The sequence below is a fragment of the Diceros bicornis genome, chromosome 28, assembly GCF_020826845.1.
Source record: "Diceros bicornis minor isolate mBicDic1 chromosome 28, mDicBic1.mat.cur, whole genome shotgun sequence".
NCBI classification, from domain to species: Eukaryota; Metazoa; Chordata; class Mammalia; order Perissodactyla; family Rhinocerotidae; genus Diceros; species Diceros bicornis.
Window position 1 is genome coordinate 28,824,961 of NC_080767.1, and position 15,835 is coordinate 28,840,795.

Here is a 15,835-nt window from a genome sequence, read left to right on the forward strand (position 1 = left end):
GGTTGGACTGACTTGGGAGGTTTTAAACAGGCATGCTCAGGCTGTGGCTAAAAGTTTTGAATGAACTGTCACCACTTAAAAATCAGAATATTTCATATTTAAGAACACCCAGATTTCCAGCTTCTCTGGAACTGTGGGAAGCTATGGCTGCGCTGGGTCCCCCATTGCTACTCTGAAAAAACCAGCTGGAGTCGAGTAGCTGGCTCTGTAACCTGCCAGGCCCTTGCACTTCTCTCAAGTTTAAAGCCTCTGGAAAAGGAAGTCCCAATTGGAAGCCAGAGATCACAGATTCTCATGTTTGAAGGGACTGCTTGTATACCTCCAGTAACAGGGAGCTCATTATGTCACAAGATGTATGGTTTGAAGTGCGAGTTTTGGGTGACCTTTTTAAAAACAAAATTGTGGTAAATATATATATTACATAAGATTTACCATTTTCATCCTTTTTAAGTGAACAATTCAATGGCATTAAGTACATTTACAATGTTGTGCAACCATCACCACTTTTCATTTCTAAATCTCCAGCACTCCAAATAGAAACTCTGTACCGTTAAGCAATAACTCCCCATTCCTCCCACCCCCAGCCCCTGGCAATCTCTAATCTTTCTTTCGCTATGAATTTACCTATTCTAGGCATTTCATATATGTGCATTCATACAATATTTGTCCTTTTGTGTCTGGCTTATGTCACCCAGCATGTTTTCAAGGTTCATTCACACTGAAGCGTGTATCAGAACTTTCATTGCCTTTTTTGATGGAACAACATTCCACTGTGTGGATATCCCACACTGTCTGTCTAGTCATCTGTTGATGGACACCTGGGTTGCCTCTTCCTTTAGGCCGGTGTGAATAACGCTGCTATGAACATTTGCATACAAGTATTCGTCTGTGTCTGTGTTTTCAGTTCTCTGGAGTATATTCCTAGGAGTGGAATTGCGGGTCATGTGGTAATTCTGTCTTTAACTTTTTGGAGAACCACCCAACTCTTTTCTATGGTGGCTGTTCTATTTTATGGGGACCAGTTGTCGTCCTGGCCAGGACGGGAATGACAGGAGGGTCTGACCAGCCAGTCATGATTGCTCGTGCTCATTCTCTCTTTCTCTCTGTTGACAGAGTCGCCCCAAGAAAGGCCGGGCTCCCGGCGCAGCCTGCCCGGCAGCCTGTCGGAGAAGAGCCCCAGCATGGAGCCCTCGGCCGCTACGCCGTTCCGGGTCACGGTAACTATCTCTGCGTCACCACCGCCACCTGGCCCGGGGTGCTGCTCTGCGACCCCACGGCCCCCCCTTCCTGGAGCCTCATGGACCGGGAGAGCATCCAGCCTCCCTTGTTCTAGGTATCCGATCGCTCAGCTGCTCCCCTCTCTGTGGCTCAGCCCCGCCCCTGGGGGCCACACGGGGGTCCCATCCTACGAGGGGGTGGGCAGGCAGAGGACAGACAGCCCTGCAGCCGGGGGGGCCCAGAGCCGAGCTGGCCCGGGAGGAGAGAGGCTAACATTAGGTGCACACACCCCACGCTTCCTCCACTCTTAAGATGCACAGTTTTTGTTTCCACGTTTTAATATCTCTTGTGTTACAGTCCTTGGTGTGTCATAATTTAATTGCTGTGTTTTTTCTTTCTTGGTGACGCATAAAATAGTGCTGTATCTTATAATTGATGACGTCTTAGAATCGACAAAACACAGTATATATATCTTAGCTATTGATTTTAGGGGTCCCACCAGCGTGCGCTTTTTTATTGCAAACCTAAACTACTTTGCAGAAACAGAACTCAGTGACCCTTAACGTTTGACTCTCTGTCCCCTCTGTGTCCCCCCATCCTTGCCACGTACGCACAGTTTTGTGTCCTTTTTTGCACATTACCGTGTGCCCCTCTGTTCATGCTCTGCCAGCCACCGGAGACTCGGAGAAGTAGACATGGAGAAGAAGTGGACATATTCTCTTCTCCCCAGTGCTCACGGTCTGTAGGGGTGATGGATGTTTCATCGTTAGTTCATCCATTCATTCATTCAGCAGTTTTTATGGCTTGCTCGCTGTGTGCCAGGCACCATTCTTGGGACTGGGGCTGAGCAGGAGGAGCTGGCCAACAGAACACCAGGTAGAGAAAGCCCCTGACCTTATGAGCTCACGTTCTCGTGTCAGAGCTACGTGCTGTGAAGGAGAAAAGCAGGCTGCTGTGATAGGGAAAACCAGGAGGGCTTCCTTGAGGTGGTGTGGTCAGGAGGTGATATTTGAGCTGAGGCCCAAGGGATGAGGAGCCAGCCCTGTGGGGAGCAGGGGAAAGAGGGTTTTGGGTGGAGGGAACAGAGAGGGCACAGGCCTGGCCATCACTGTACTGTGTGATACAGGGGTTCCAGGTGAGCTAGGAGTGACTAACTGTTCCCGGTGGGTTGGGAGAGGTGTCCACTGGGAGCTGACTTTTGAGCTGGGTCTTGAAGGGTCAGTAGAAATTGAAGGGGCAGAGACAGTGAGAGAGGCAGTTCCAGGTAGGGGGAACAGCAGTTGCAAAGCCATAGATGCACGCTAGGAATTGATGTATTTGTGGAATGGTGAAATGCTTGGTGGGGCTGGAGGTGAGGGGTCTGGAGGAAAGGGTAGGAGGTGAGGCTGGGAAACTGGGCTGACTCTGGATCAGGTGGGGCCTTGAGTCCCAGGCTAAGGGGATGGGACTTGCCCCAGGGCCACTGATTCTCCCAACTGTCTGTATGTCATAGAAATGCTTTCAAAGTAGATTCTTGGGCCCCCTCAAGATTTCAGTGCAGTGGGCCAGGGGCAGGGCCTGGATATCTGCATTTTTAACAAGCTCCCCCGAGTGGTGGGTCTGAGCCCCAGGCTCTGGATCAGCCTCCAGGCAGCGAGGAGGAAAGGGAAGGCTGTGCTGAGAGAGGATTCAGGGTCACTACCCTGGGTATGGCCTGGGTCCCTGGGAGAAAGGGCCAAGTGCTGCCCTCCCTGGACCTCTGGGGCCATGGCAGCGGGGCTGAGCCGCCTCCACTGATGGAGCCCCAGTATGTGCCAGGCACGGTGCTCACGTGATCTCTTTTTATCGTGGAGATAACCCTGAAGCTGATGCTTTGATCACCCCATTTTACAGATGAGGAAACTGAGGCTCAGAGAGGTGAAGTCACTCACCCAAGCTCCAGCTGCTGATAAGTGGTGGAGCCATATCTCTGATTTCCGAGTGCGAGCCTGCACTTCCTTTGGCGGTGAGGAGGAGAACCCGTCACCCCCACACCCTCCTAGAACCCCGTCAGCATTGCTCTTTACCCATTTCCCTTTCTTTTGCTGTTCTAATAGGTGTATCATCACACCTTGAAGTTGCTGTAATTTGCAGCTCCTTAATTGCCGGCTAGGCTTGGTGTTTTTCCTGCGGTGGCGTCTTCACTGTTTCCTGGTGTGGAAACTCCCTGGGATCAGAGCCAGAGCCAGCCTTCTGAGCCGCCAGGCACCCAGGACTCACAGTCCCGCCGACCCGATTGGGGTCTGCAGGATGGGAAGTGTGTTCAGTCGTCATTTGACTCAATTCTCACAGCAACCCTGCTGGGAGGTACCATGAGTATCCCCATTTCACAGATGAGGGAACTGAGGCTCAGAGAGGTGAAGTCGTTTGCCCGGTGTCACAGAGCTCCTGAGTGATAGAGCCAGGCATGGATGCCAGGACTGTCAGACATTTACGTTTTGTGTCCTTCCCCGGGCACCTTGGTCCTTGCCTGTGTGGCAGTTAAAGAATGGGGTGTGAGTGGACTTTCTCTCCTGGGCTGCTGCTCGGAGCTGGGGGGGACTGGAGGGCTCAGAGCTGGGGATTTGGGTTCAAATCCCGGCTCTTCTGTGACCTGTGTGACCTTGTTAGTCACTCAGCCTCTCTGAGCCTTGTGCCCTGGTCAGTAAAGCGTGGAATGACCACCTTTCCTTGAAGGAGTGTGGTGGACCTTCGTGTGGACGTCCCAGCCCAGGTCTGACTCTGTAGATGTTTAATAGGTGAAATCCACCTTTATCATCTGAATTCTGTTTCCCTCTTTGGCTCCAGAGCAGTTAAGATCTGGGCAGGGTTGGGGTGGAGGGCAGAGGGCAAGGTGTCTGGGGGAAGGTCACAGGGGCACCTGGCCTGGGCCTTGAGGACGGACTTGCTCATAGGCCCTGTGCAGGACCAGAAGCACACCCTGTCCCCCATCAGCCTGAACTCACACTTGCTCACACGCGCTCCTGCAAGCCACATCCTCCAGTGCTTGGCTGACTGCTGCGCTGTGTAGCCCCCCGAGGGAACCCGGGGAACATGGGTTTGCCTGGGGGAGGCGGCGAGACACCATGGGGTATACTTGAGTAACTGCCGTCTTCACTGCCATTTCAAACTCTGTGACAGAATGTCACTACCTCTCACAGGCGTGCCCCTTTGCAATGATGCAGTCTCATGGAGAATCGGCGTGTCGGGGTCTATAGGACTCGTTCTCTCTACCTCCTCTGTGAAAACTGAGGCCCAGGAGGGGCTGGACTTGTCCAAGGTCACCACCTTGGTGGTGAGCACTTCTGAGTCTGGGCTGTTGGCACCCACTTGGGTGGCCCTTACCCCACAGGGCATCAGGGGCTTGGTGCTGGTCCCACCTCTGCCTCTTGGAGACCATGTGTCCCTGGGAGAGCCTCAGTTTACCATTCTGTAAAATGAAGGGAGTGGACTTTGTAAGGCAGGATGTGGTTTGAGCATACAGTAGGCGCTTAAATGTTTTGATGCAGTAACTACGAATAAGTTGTGAAGTCAGCAGAGCTGGGGCTGAGCCTGGGACTTGGGCCAGATATGCAACCTTTTGCCCACCTGGTACAACTTCCATCTACCTACAGGGGGATTTGGGGGTGGGGGAGTGGGTCCCCAGGGCCACACGGTGCCAGCAGGCTGATGCATGCCCTGAGAGCTGTGGGGGCCCCTGGATGAGGGTAGGATGGGGAAGGGAGCTGGGAGCTGGTGACCACCTGCCCATCTCTGCCCTTCAGCATTCTGGTTCCGAAGAGATGGTGAGGCCAAGATTCAAACCAGGTCTGTCTTCTCTGCACCTGTAGGGAATCCTGGGGTGGGGTGAGGGGCAGAGGGAGAGCCCTGGGTCTGCATGTGCCCACCCCGCCTCCCAAAGCCCAGGGACCCTCAGCAGCAGCAGTATGCTGCCCCTCTCGCCTGCCACCCATGTTAGAGGAATTCACGGTTTGCTTTGGGGGGTAAGGAGATGGTGACTGTACTGGTCCCCCCATGAGTCCTCTCAGCCTGCCACCTTCCCCAGACCCAACTTCCCTCCTTCCTCTGTCCCTGCCCCCTCCCATCGACCTTGAGGAGAGCTGGCGGGGCCTGGGGTGTGGGAGGTGGCAGAGGCTTTGGGAAACTTGACAGCCAATTGATTCCTCCTCAGGAAGTTGAAAGTGGAGAGTCGTGTTTGAAGGTTTAGCTGAAATTAAGTCTCAGGGCTATTTTTTGCGAGATGGAGAAGGAGAAGTGTCAGGGAGGGGAAAGCTCAGGGGGCTGGCGGAAGCTGCAGATAAACTTAGTACCCAGTTGATTACAGATGCTTCTAGGAGCGGGTCTCGGTTTCCTTCAACCACACACTTTTACTGGATGCTCAACTGTGCACACCCTAGGTGGTCCTGAAGCTGTGATGAAGCTGTGCCTGGAGTGCTGTGAGAACCCAGAACAAAGGGCCGTTAGCTCTGGCTGGCGAGGGTAGGGAAGAATTCTTAGAGGAGGGATCTTTGGGGTTGGGCTTTGAAGGATGTGTAGGAGTTTTTCAGGAATAAAGGAAGAAGAATATTCCAGTTAGAGGGGGATCTAACTGAAAAGGAACTAACCTATGGCCGTGTGATTAGAGTGTTGGATGAGTTGGAGGCATGAAGGAGAAGACCCTGGAGAGAAAAGTGAGTGGGTGAAGCCTTTGGACTAAAGCCTTTGGACTTTCCCTTGTAGGACACAGGAGCCCCAGGGGATGATGGGTAAGAGTAGAGCCAGCAGGAGATCTTTGGGATGCAGACTTTGGGTTTCCCAGCTGCTCACCCCTCTTCCCACTCCTGCAGCTTCCCTGCACCCTCCCCATATATCAGCTGTTTATCTTTCTCTCACACAGAAACAGGTACGTGAACACAAACCCGCAGGCCTGTGTGTGACCCCCCTCAACACCACTGTGGAAAGGCTGTTGGAAATTATCTGGACCAACCCTTCCCGGTACAGAGGAGAGACTGAGGCTCAGAGAGGGAAGGGTCCTTTCCCAAGGTCACACAGCACACCTGGGGCAGAGCCTGGAATTGAGCCTTAGTCTCTCCATTCCCCTGTCTAATACGCCTCACGCCTTGCTTCTTCCTGCCCTCTCTTCCCTACAGCTGAGGCCTTCTGCCCGCCTCCATCATGTTTCCTGGGGGCAGACAGCTGAAGGGAATGGGCATTCGTAGGTCCAGCTGCCCTTGGAGGCCCCTGATGGCTCGTCCTGCTCATCAGCACACTGCCACCTTCTGGCAACTGGGTCTCAGCACCAACTACAGATCGACCCACAGTGAGGGCTGCAGGCTGCCTGGAGGAGGGGGCAACTTGAGGGGCAGGAGAGTGGCATTCTCTGCTCCCTGCAGGGTCTGCCTCTCTGCCCTCATTAGTGCCCCTCCTCAGCTTAGGCGACTCCAGGTGGGCATTGGGTGGTGACAGAGAAGTTGGTCAGGCACGCAGATCAGATGAGCCAGCTCTGTCACTGCATAGATGGGGAAACGGAGTCCCAGAGCCTCAGGAATCCCTGCCGGGGCTCCCTCTGCCACTCCAGGCTGCTTCCAGCCTGTCTCAGAGGCACCTCTACGTGGGACACGTCTACGTCTGGGGCCCACAAACCAGTAGAGGGATGTCAGCCGTGCAGGAGTGCTGGGCCCCGGATTGGGGTCCCATGGGTGGGCGCCCCAGTTTCCTCCTCACATACCAGGAATTTGCCATGAGGCCGACGTGCCTTGCTCCTTTGAGCCGTGTGAGCTGGCATCTCCTAACCCAGAATCTTGAATGTTCTGCAGACGAGAGGGTTGGCCGAGAGAGCAGCCCCGCACCCTCAGCCCCCTCCACCCCAACCTTTCGTGGAGCCTAATTGTCATTAAACTGCTCAAACCCAAAAGGAAGATTACTATCATTTGGGTCTGTGTCTGCCTTCCGTGGGGAGAGGCCCTTTCCTGCAATAGGAATGGAGTGATGGGAACGTGGTTACAGGCAACCCAGGCCAGGAGCTGGCCCCGGCGGCCAGGAGGGTGGGGCCGGGGGCTATTTGGAGCCTCCTGAATCCGAGGCCAGGCCAGCATCCGGGGCCCAGGACTGAGGGTGGCTGTGGGATTGGGTAGGGTCAGGACGCTGCCTGCTCCATCGATAAACAGGAACGTGGTTTCATTAGCTCCATTTTACAGATTAGGAGAACAAGGCTCGGGAGGAGAAGGGATGGGCCCAGTCGCACAGCTGGCGAGTGGCAGAGGTGGGCATCAGGCTCTGGTCTGGCAGTCCTTCTGCGGGTGTGAACTGACTTACTTTCCTCCCTCTCTTCTCTGCCTTCCTTTTGTCTTTCTTTTAATAAATTTTTAATCAGCACCAACTATGTGTCAGGGCCTGTCTGGGGCACTGACACAAATAGGATTAAAACGTCGGTGCTACCTGCAGAAATACAGAGGGGTCAGCTGGGGCTTGACGAAGTGATTGCCAGGCAGGTGAGGGGAAAGGACATTCCAGGCAGCCAGGGCAGCCCCTGCAAAGGCCAGGAGATGGGAGACAGCATGAGCATGTGGTAGCAGGAACTGGGAGCAGTTTGAGGGGCTGAAGTGTGAGGAAGTGGCTGGAACGTGAGGGACAGGAGACCCATGGCAGCACACAGAGCAAATGGGATCTGAGGCTGTATTAACAGGAGTATGGGGTCCCCAGAGAGGGAGGTGAGGTGGGCCAGAGCAGGCCAGAGCAGACCTAGACTGCAGTGTGTCCTTTAGAGCAGCATATGTACTTGACCAGGCTGGGAGAGTCTGCAGCTCCTTCAGTGGGCAGAGACCAGGACCGGGGTGGGGGACAAGCATTGCGGGGAACAAGCAAACTGCTTTTCTCAAGTAGCTTGTCAGGAGCCCATTCCTGCTCCCCAACATCTGGGCTTAGAATGCCCTTGTGGGGGTCCCTGAGGGCAGGAGTGGAGGAAAGAACCCACTTCAAGAGCCCTGGAGCCTCCCGCCTCATCTCAGGAGGTGCCAGGTTGGCCTGGACAGCTTGGGTGGGGAGGATGGAGAGGGAGGGAGCACGGACAGCTTCTGCACCCTCCCCCCTGCTTTCCGCCCTGCGGTCCTCCAGAGGCCCCTCTAGGCCGTCCCTCTTTCCCCAGTGCTGCACTTAAGCCTGCTGGGCAGCCCTGAGGTGTCACTGGCTGACTCCCCAGTCCCTGTGGTACAGGTTCCTTGCACAGAAGGAGCCTTATCAATTGGAAGTTTGAGTCACTCATGGTGTAGTGTCAGGCTCTGTGACTGGCAGTTGGGTAACTATCTGGGGGCCTTTCTCCCTCTCATCACCCCGCTGGGTTCTGGGAATACAGTGCAGGCTCCTCCCAGAAGTCTACCTGGGATGGGGCAGGATTGAATCTTGGCCCCACAGCTCCCGTGTGTGGGATCGCTCAGGCAGGTTGCCCACCTCCGAGCCTCTCTTTCCCCATCTGTAAGGGAGCCCCTCGCTCCCAGGGCGGCTGAGGGCTCACTGCCTGGCACAGGGGGGGCATTCAGCCAGTGTTCACACTCTCTCCCCTTTCTGGGGCTCACCCCTACCCCACACCTTCCCCAGAGCCTCAGGTCGTCCTTTCTGCCGCCCCTCATCTGCTGCCCCAAAGCGACGTCGCCCCTGACAGAGCTTCTAGGGCTCAGCCCTGGCACCAGGAGGTGGAGAGGGGGTGAAGGGGTGCCCAAGGGGCCGGAGATGAAGTTCCCAGGTGCTGAGTACAGACGGAGGGAGCTGGAGGTGTCGGCGCAGGGCGATTTCCCACCAGTTGGGGGCAGCAGAGGGCAGCGAGTGGACGCCTGGGTGGCTCCTCCCGGAGGAGAGTTGAAGTCCCGGGGGTGTGTGTGCCTGGGGGTTCCAGGGGCCAGCTTTGCTAAACAAGCCGCAGAGCCCCTGCTGGCTGGAGGGAACAGCTTCTATCAGGGAGCGCCTGTGGGTAGCTGGGCCTGGCACTGGTGGCTGAGCTGACTGGGCCTGGGTTCACCAGAGAGCTGGGGGACTCTGAAAGGGGACCCTCATCAGGAACATTGGAGGGGGCGAGGTCTGGGGCGGAGGCAGCCTTGCAGCAGCAGGAGGGGCACAGGCAGAGGGGGCCAGCGTGCGGGCTGCCAGGCAGTGTCGCTGCGCTGTGGTCACCAGGCTGGGCCAGTGGACACCATCAGCCATCCTTTGATGGTTCACAGGCGTCTTGTTCCATCCTCACCACCCGCTTTGAGAGGGAGCAAGGCAGGCGTCCTGGGAGAGGCGGGATGCTGGTCAGAGCTTGGACGCCAAGTCCCGCTGACCTGGGTTCACATCCTGAGTCTGCCAGCTCCTTGCTGTCTGTTCGATGAGGGCTCGTAAAGCCTGTTTTGCACAGTCCCCTGGGTTAGGCCCTGTGCTGAGCACTCTCCAGGTATCGTCTCATTTAGCCCTCGCAGCCCAAGAGGAGATAGCACAAATCCCACCTTTCAAGGTGACAAAACCAAGGCAGCTGGAGAGTAAAGAACTTGCTCAAGGTCACTCAGCTCACGAGCCTGAATGTTGAAGGTCTCGCGGAGCCTGCCCCAGCAGGCAGCCCGGTCTCTGCCAGCCAGTGTTGTTATTCTCTCTGTTTTATACATGAGAACACTGAGGCCCAGAGAGGGGAGGTGCATTGTCTGAGGTCACACAGCCAGTCAGGGACAGAGCTGGCATTTAAACCTGCGTCTCCCATCTCCCTGCCTCATCTTGTCCTTCCCCTGCCTCCAGCTGGCCTGGCCCCCTCGGGCCAGAAGGTGTCTGTGCAGCAGACACCCTGAGGTAGGAGGGAACTGCTCCCCTCTTCCCACCCCAACCTGTGGCCCCTGCAGGCCCTCCCCTCTCCGGGGGGTGGCGCCCAGGAGACCGCACTCAGATGCTTCCACTCCCCCACCCCCTCATGGTACGAAAAGGAAGCGATTGCCTCTGTCGCGTCAAGTGGCATTTGGGTTGGACTGCAGACATAACTATATCTGAGTCTTCTGGTGGGAATTGTTTCCAAAGCCAGGAGGCCCTCTTTGGAGGTGGCAGCAGTGACATCTGTTTCCAACACAAGGCTCTGCATGGGTATAAGTAAGTTTTCCTGTGGAATTGCTCAAAGAACGTCTAAAACGAGCCATGATTGTTTCTGCCCTGCTCCAGTGCCTGAGATGGCTCCCAGGGGCTGGGATCCAGTTCCCCAGCCGGCATTCAAGGCCCCCCAGGCCTGTCCCAGCCTCCATGCCTTTGTACAGGCTGATCCTTCTCCCTACAGTTCCCCCCCTTTCCCTATCCAGAGCTCATTCCCTCCTCTGTGCTCCCCCTCGTCTCCGGCAGGCACACCCTCCGCTAGGCTCCAGAACACAGACGCTATGACTGAACCAGCCACCAGACATGGTGCCTTTCTCAAGGGCAGCGACTCTTTCTGATTTATCTGAACCCCGGGCATCGGGGCAGAGCCTCACCTGTGGCAGGCACCTGGAGGGCCTGTGGAATGAAGGTGTGTGAGAGAGACAGGAGTGAATGAATTCAATGAGCAAGTGCCGGGGGAGGAGAGGAGGAGTGAGCCGTGATCTCCTCACTCCTGAGAGCCCCACTCCCCGTCTCTGAGGCCGAGTGGCCACCCACCTTGGGAGGAGAGGTCGGGACAAGTCACCCAGACCACCACAGACCCCCGGCAAGGATACCCGCCCTTGTCTTGAAGTTGACCTTGACTCTGCCCCATGGGTTCCCATGATCCCGCAGGGACAGGACTCCCAGAGAAGCCTGGCCTGCAGGTGGTAAATCACCAGGAGGAGAAATAGCCTATAAAATCCTCTCCCAAAACGGTGCGTTTTGTATCCTGTAGTGAAAAGGGCTTTTAAAAGCACTGCTCACTCAGGTGGATTTATGGGGCTGCCGCCTGCCTCTCGCCTCTTCCTCCCACTCGTGTTCACAGTCCCTGGGGCTAGATCCCCCTGGGTTCCCTGATGGCTCTTGGTCCAGGGAGAAACAGGGTAGCACCTCTTCCCTGCCCTGCTGTTCTGGGGCTGCCCCGGGCCGGCTGGGTGCCTGGGAGGGCGAGGTGCGGGGCAGGAGGGGAGGTGGTGGTGTGTGGTCTGACCCTACAGAAGCTCCCTATGGCCCGGCACAGAGCTGAAGTCCCTGCTTTCACACCCTTCTTCAGGCAAGCTGTTGTCTCCAGAAGGTCTCTCCCATTTGTTGTCATCTGCAAATGGGTCACCAGGGAGGGAAAGATGGTATGCATGCCCAGGCTGGAAAGGATTTAAGAGATCAGCTAGACTAATCCCCTCATTGTACAGATGAAGAAACTGAGTCACAGAGAGGCTAAGGTGCTTGCTCAGAGCCTCTTAGTGTGGTAATAGAATTATGGAAGAGCTTGGGCTCTGGTGGAGACTACATGAGGTGAACCCCGCTCTGCCACTTCCTGGCTGTGTGGCCCTGTGCACGTAGCTTGACCTCTCTGAGCCTCCATTCTCTCATCTTCACGTTGGATTGTGAGAATTAGACAAGGTAAGTCATGTAAAGCTCTAATACAGTGCTTGAAGCTTAGGGCTTAATAAATATGCCCGGCTTAGTCTTAGTGCGTTGGAATAGTCCTCATTTTTATTAATAGCAGAGCTGGGTTTTGAACCCGGATTGCTTGACTCTGAGCATGGTTTTCTTGCCACTTCTGCTGGGCAGCCTCTGCTGAGAGCATCCCCTCTCGCAGAGTGCACAGAGCACAGGGCGGGGAGTTTTTGATGGGGAATAAGCACTGAAGTCAGTGAGTTACCCCAGGAAGACTGGCCTGGTGCCAGGACCTCAGCAACAGGGCCTGGCGGGAGGCAGAGGGAGAAAGTAGAGATCCTGTTGCAGGGGTGAGGCTCCCTGATGGAGTCAAGGGGCACTAGGTATCTGACTCCCCACCCCGAGGTCAGGCCTGGCCCAGGGTTTAAGGACTGGTGAGATGGCTGTGGCGTCCAGACCTCTGGGATGGGCTGATTATGCTAAGGCAAGTGTCAGCTGGCCGGAGGATTGATGGGGCCGTGAGTCACTCCCTGGCTGCTCTGGGTTGTCACATCCCTGCCTGAGACCTCAGGAATGCGTGTCTGATTTCTCTTGACCGATGCTGCTCAAGCCTGGGCCCCGGCAGGTACCAGGAAGGCCTCTCTGATGTCTTCATTTCCCCTTCACACCCCCACCCTCCTCCCAACTGGGCACCCCCTCCTCCCTTCTTTAGACTCTCAGGGCTCCTTAGGGGCCCCCTTGACCTGGGGGTCCTCTGCGTTTATGGGGTTATGCCCATGTTATGAGCTGGGCTCAGGCGGTGGTGTATAACTTGGAGGTCAGAGGGACCTGTGATCACTCCAAGGGACTCCGAGGCAGCCAGACTCGCCACTCTCCTACCTCTGCACTGTTGCCCATGCTGTGATTCTGCCTGGAATGCCCGTATGTGGCTGCCCTGCCCCAGATAATCTCAGCAAGCCCACTCCTGCCTCACCTTCAGTGTTTCTATTATGCCCTCAAAAGCTGCCTTGTCTGGCAAGCCCATCCAGATTGACCCCAAGTGGAATCCCTTAAAAAGCCTCCCAGAGCACATTCTCTGCCTTTCTCCTTTTTCTTTTGTATCATAAACATTTGTTAATTCATTTGGGAAATATTTATGTTGTCCAGCACTGGGAACCCAGGCCATCATGGCCCCCACAGTCCTGTGGGAGAGGGAGGCATGGAACAAATACAGGTAGAATTATATCTGTGATGAGTCTGCAAGGAGAGCTGGCCAAATCTGAGGGCATATGGGAGGCCCCTGAGGAGAAGACTGGGGAGAGACCGAAGGATGTGCAGGGTCCCCTGGGCAAAGGGGGCTTCCATTCCAGGCCGTGGGAACAGTGTGCCAAGGCCCTGTGGCAGGAGGAGCTGGCAATTCTGAAAGACCCATTGAAGCCACTGGGGCTGGAGTCCAGGGGGCAGATCATGAGGGGGCCTTAGGGACTTCACCAAGGAGCCAGGCCTTCATCCCCAGAGCCCTCGGGAGCTTGGAAGGGGGTGGAGCTGGTCATTCGCCAGATCTGATCTACATTTTTGAAGATCCCTCTGGGTGCCCTTGGAGAATGAGTTGGGGCAGGGAGTCAGGACTGGAGGCAGCAAAAGCAGCAAGGAGTCTCCTGCGGGCATCTAGGAAGGGCCCAGGCTACCTCTCTGGCTGGACAGTGAGACCCTTGGGGTTAGAAAACCCAGCACAGAGCCTGGCTGGCACGTGGCGAAGCTCAGAGAACATGCTCTGAGTGAGCTGTTGACCAGCATCCTTCCCCATCAAAGGAGATTTGGGTCCTAAGGATTGCATCTGTAAACCCCTGCTCTCTTTTTCCTTCCAGCTAATGGCTTCGCTGGCCCCTGGTGGTCAAAGTCCGGGCAATAAAAATGATGACAATGCCAGTGATGATGATAGTGGCTGATGTTTACTGTGTGCCGGGAAATGGGCTGAGTTCTTTAGGTGTGTGATCTCATTGACTCATTACAGCCACCTTTGAGGTGGCTACTGTTGTCCCCATTCCGCAGCAGAGGAAATGGGCTCGGACGGTCAGGTCGCTGGCCGAAGGCCCATAGCCATTAAGCGGTGGAGCCCTCTGCTACCATGCTTCTCGGGGGAGGGAGGATGAAAGGTATCTGCATTTCACCTGGGGATGCCTAGAGGTTGAGGTAACCCTGGGACCTACAGAGGGCTGTCGAGTGGTGGAGTTTCAGGTGTGATGATGGGCAGAAGGAGAAATGTTTGGGACAGGGGTCTCTGGATAGGGCTGGGGTCCTATGGAACAACCTGCCAGGCTCAAGACTCCGAGAAACCGCAGGTTCAGGGAGCTGTGAAGACAAGTCTTCAGGGTGTGAGAGAAGCAAACAGGTCGTCCTCAGATTCTGACACAAAGTAAGACCCTGCACGCGGAGCAGGGGGATCATGGTGCCAGCAGCATGGAGCTCTTTTCTCCCCTTAGACCCAAGATCTGGGCTCCCAGCTCTTCGAGCTCACGGGGCCACTTCCCTTCCTGCTACAGTTGTGAACCTGAGCACGTGGGGGCCGACGTGTTTGGCCTGTGTGTCAGTGTAATTCCGTGAGTGCCTGCTGACAGCTGAGTATGTGTGTATATTTGTGAGCTCGTTTCAGTGTATTTGTGTTTCATGGTTGTGTATGTGCGTGCGTGTGCTAGTCAGTGTGCACATGTGTTTATGTGTGTGTATCTCTGTGCAGTGCTGGTGGGGAGACTTGTATGTTTACACATGCATTTCTTTGAGGCCATGGGCCTCCCCCCACCGTGTGCCTTTGTATGCAGGCATGTCCTTGACCTTTGTGTGTTTCTGGCCCTGTGTATTTCTGCATGTGAACATGTTTAGGTGTGGTTATCCTAGCAATATTTTAATGCAAGAGTGACCCCTAAGCGCCAGGCCCCAGCCCCCTCCTGGCTCTCCTGGCCCATGGCTTGGTTCTCCTTGTGTGACCCGAGTCATCTGGCTGCCTTCTCTGGGTAAGGTGGAGTGTGGAGGTCTTAGGTTCAAAGGAGCAGTGGATTAGGGAGGGTTCTGTGGGCATAGGGTGGCCTGTGAGTAGGTGGCCACCAGGAAGGCACCAACTTAATCCTGGCCTAAAATACCTCCCCTCGTTCACCTGTCACAGTGTCTGACATTCCACCATTAGTGAGTCATTCCCCAGCTGGGACCCTCTTTGATGGTGCATACCTCCCAGGGGAGGAGGCCAGGGAAGCCTGACAGCTTGCTGAGGGCAGAGCCTCAGGAGCAGGGAAAGAGGGCAGGAGGAATTGTGTATCTGAAGGACTCGGGCAAAGCCACAGAATTTGCTGGGACTGTTAATGCCGGACGTGGGAGAGCCCAGCTGTGGACGGCAGCTGCTCTAGCCTTATAGAATCATCAGATAGCCCTGGAAAGGAGCATGGTGATCACCCAGCCCAGCCCCTCGTAATACAGATGGGAAGACTGAGGCCTGGAAAGAGGAAATGTGGGGGCCTGGGACGTTCTTGAAACGTGGGGTGCTGGCATTGCAAAGAGCACTGGATGAGGAGAGAGGGTGCGAGGAGAGAGGTTCTGCCCTGCTTGGTCACTCTGGGCAAGTCCCCCTGCCCTCTGGGCCTCGAGTGCCTCATCTGTACCATGTGGGCATTGGCCTGGATGCCCCCTGTGGGCCCTCCCGGCTCTCACCCTGCGACCCTGGAATCAGGGCCCCTCACCCCCCCCAGCCCCTTCTCGGAGCCTGTGCCAGGGTGGGGTGAAGTGTCCCTACCAGGCTTCCAGCCTGAGTGCCCAGCACATCTCCTCTCTTGGGACTGAGAGAGGTGGCGCTCTCTGACTGGGATCTTCCCTGCCCTTTCCTGTTTATTTAGGTGTGCTTTTGGCATTTGTGCAAAGCCCCAGATAAATTCTGAGAGCCTTCTTCCTTGAAGGATCTCTGTTTGGGTGCAAGCCTTAGAAACGGCCGCCGGAGGAGGAGCCAGGCCTGGGCTGAGGCAGGGCCTATGGGGCTTTGGTTCTACCTCTGTCCTGAGCACTGCCTCAGTGGGAGTCAAAGGCAGGTCAGGCCCGTCTGCCATCGAGGGTGCAGGACCAAGTAGATGATGGAGTTGGGAAGGAGCTCACCCTTGAGAGAGCA

The 15,835-nt window shown here is 55.8% G+C and overlaps 1 protein-coding gene across 5 annotated transcripts in view; it reads left to right on the forward strand.

Moving 5' to 3' along the window:
* Window positions 1–15,835, forward strand: part of DAB2IP (DAB2 interacting protein) — a 168,893-nt gene that overhangs the window by 63,816 nt on the left and 89,242 nt on the right. For 4 of the 5 annotated variants that reach the window (XM_058523935.1, XM_058523926.1, XM_058523928.1 and 1 more), the window contains exon 2: window positions 1,114–1,217. In XM_058523935.1, the coding sequence (XP_058379918.1) occupies window positions 1,182–1,217 (36 nt within the window). In that variant the 5' untranslated portion in view covers window positions 1,114–1,181. Of the gene's footprint in view, window positions 1–1,113; window positions 1,218–15,835 lie in introns of those variants that run through there. The other variant, XM_058523932.1, reaches the window with a different exon arrangement.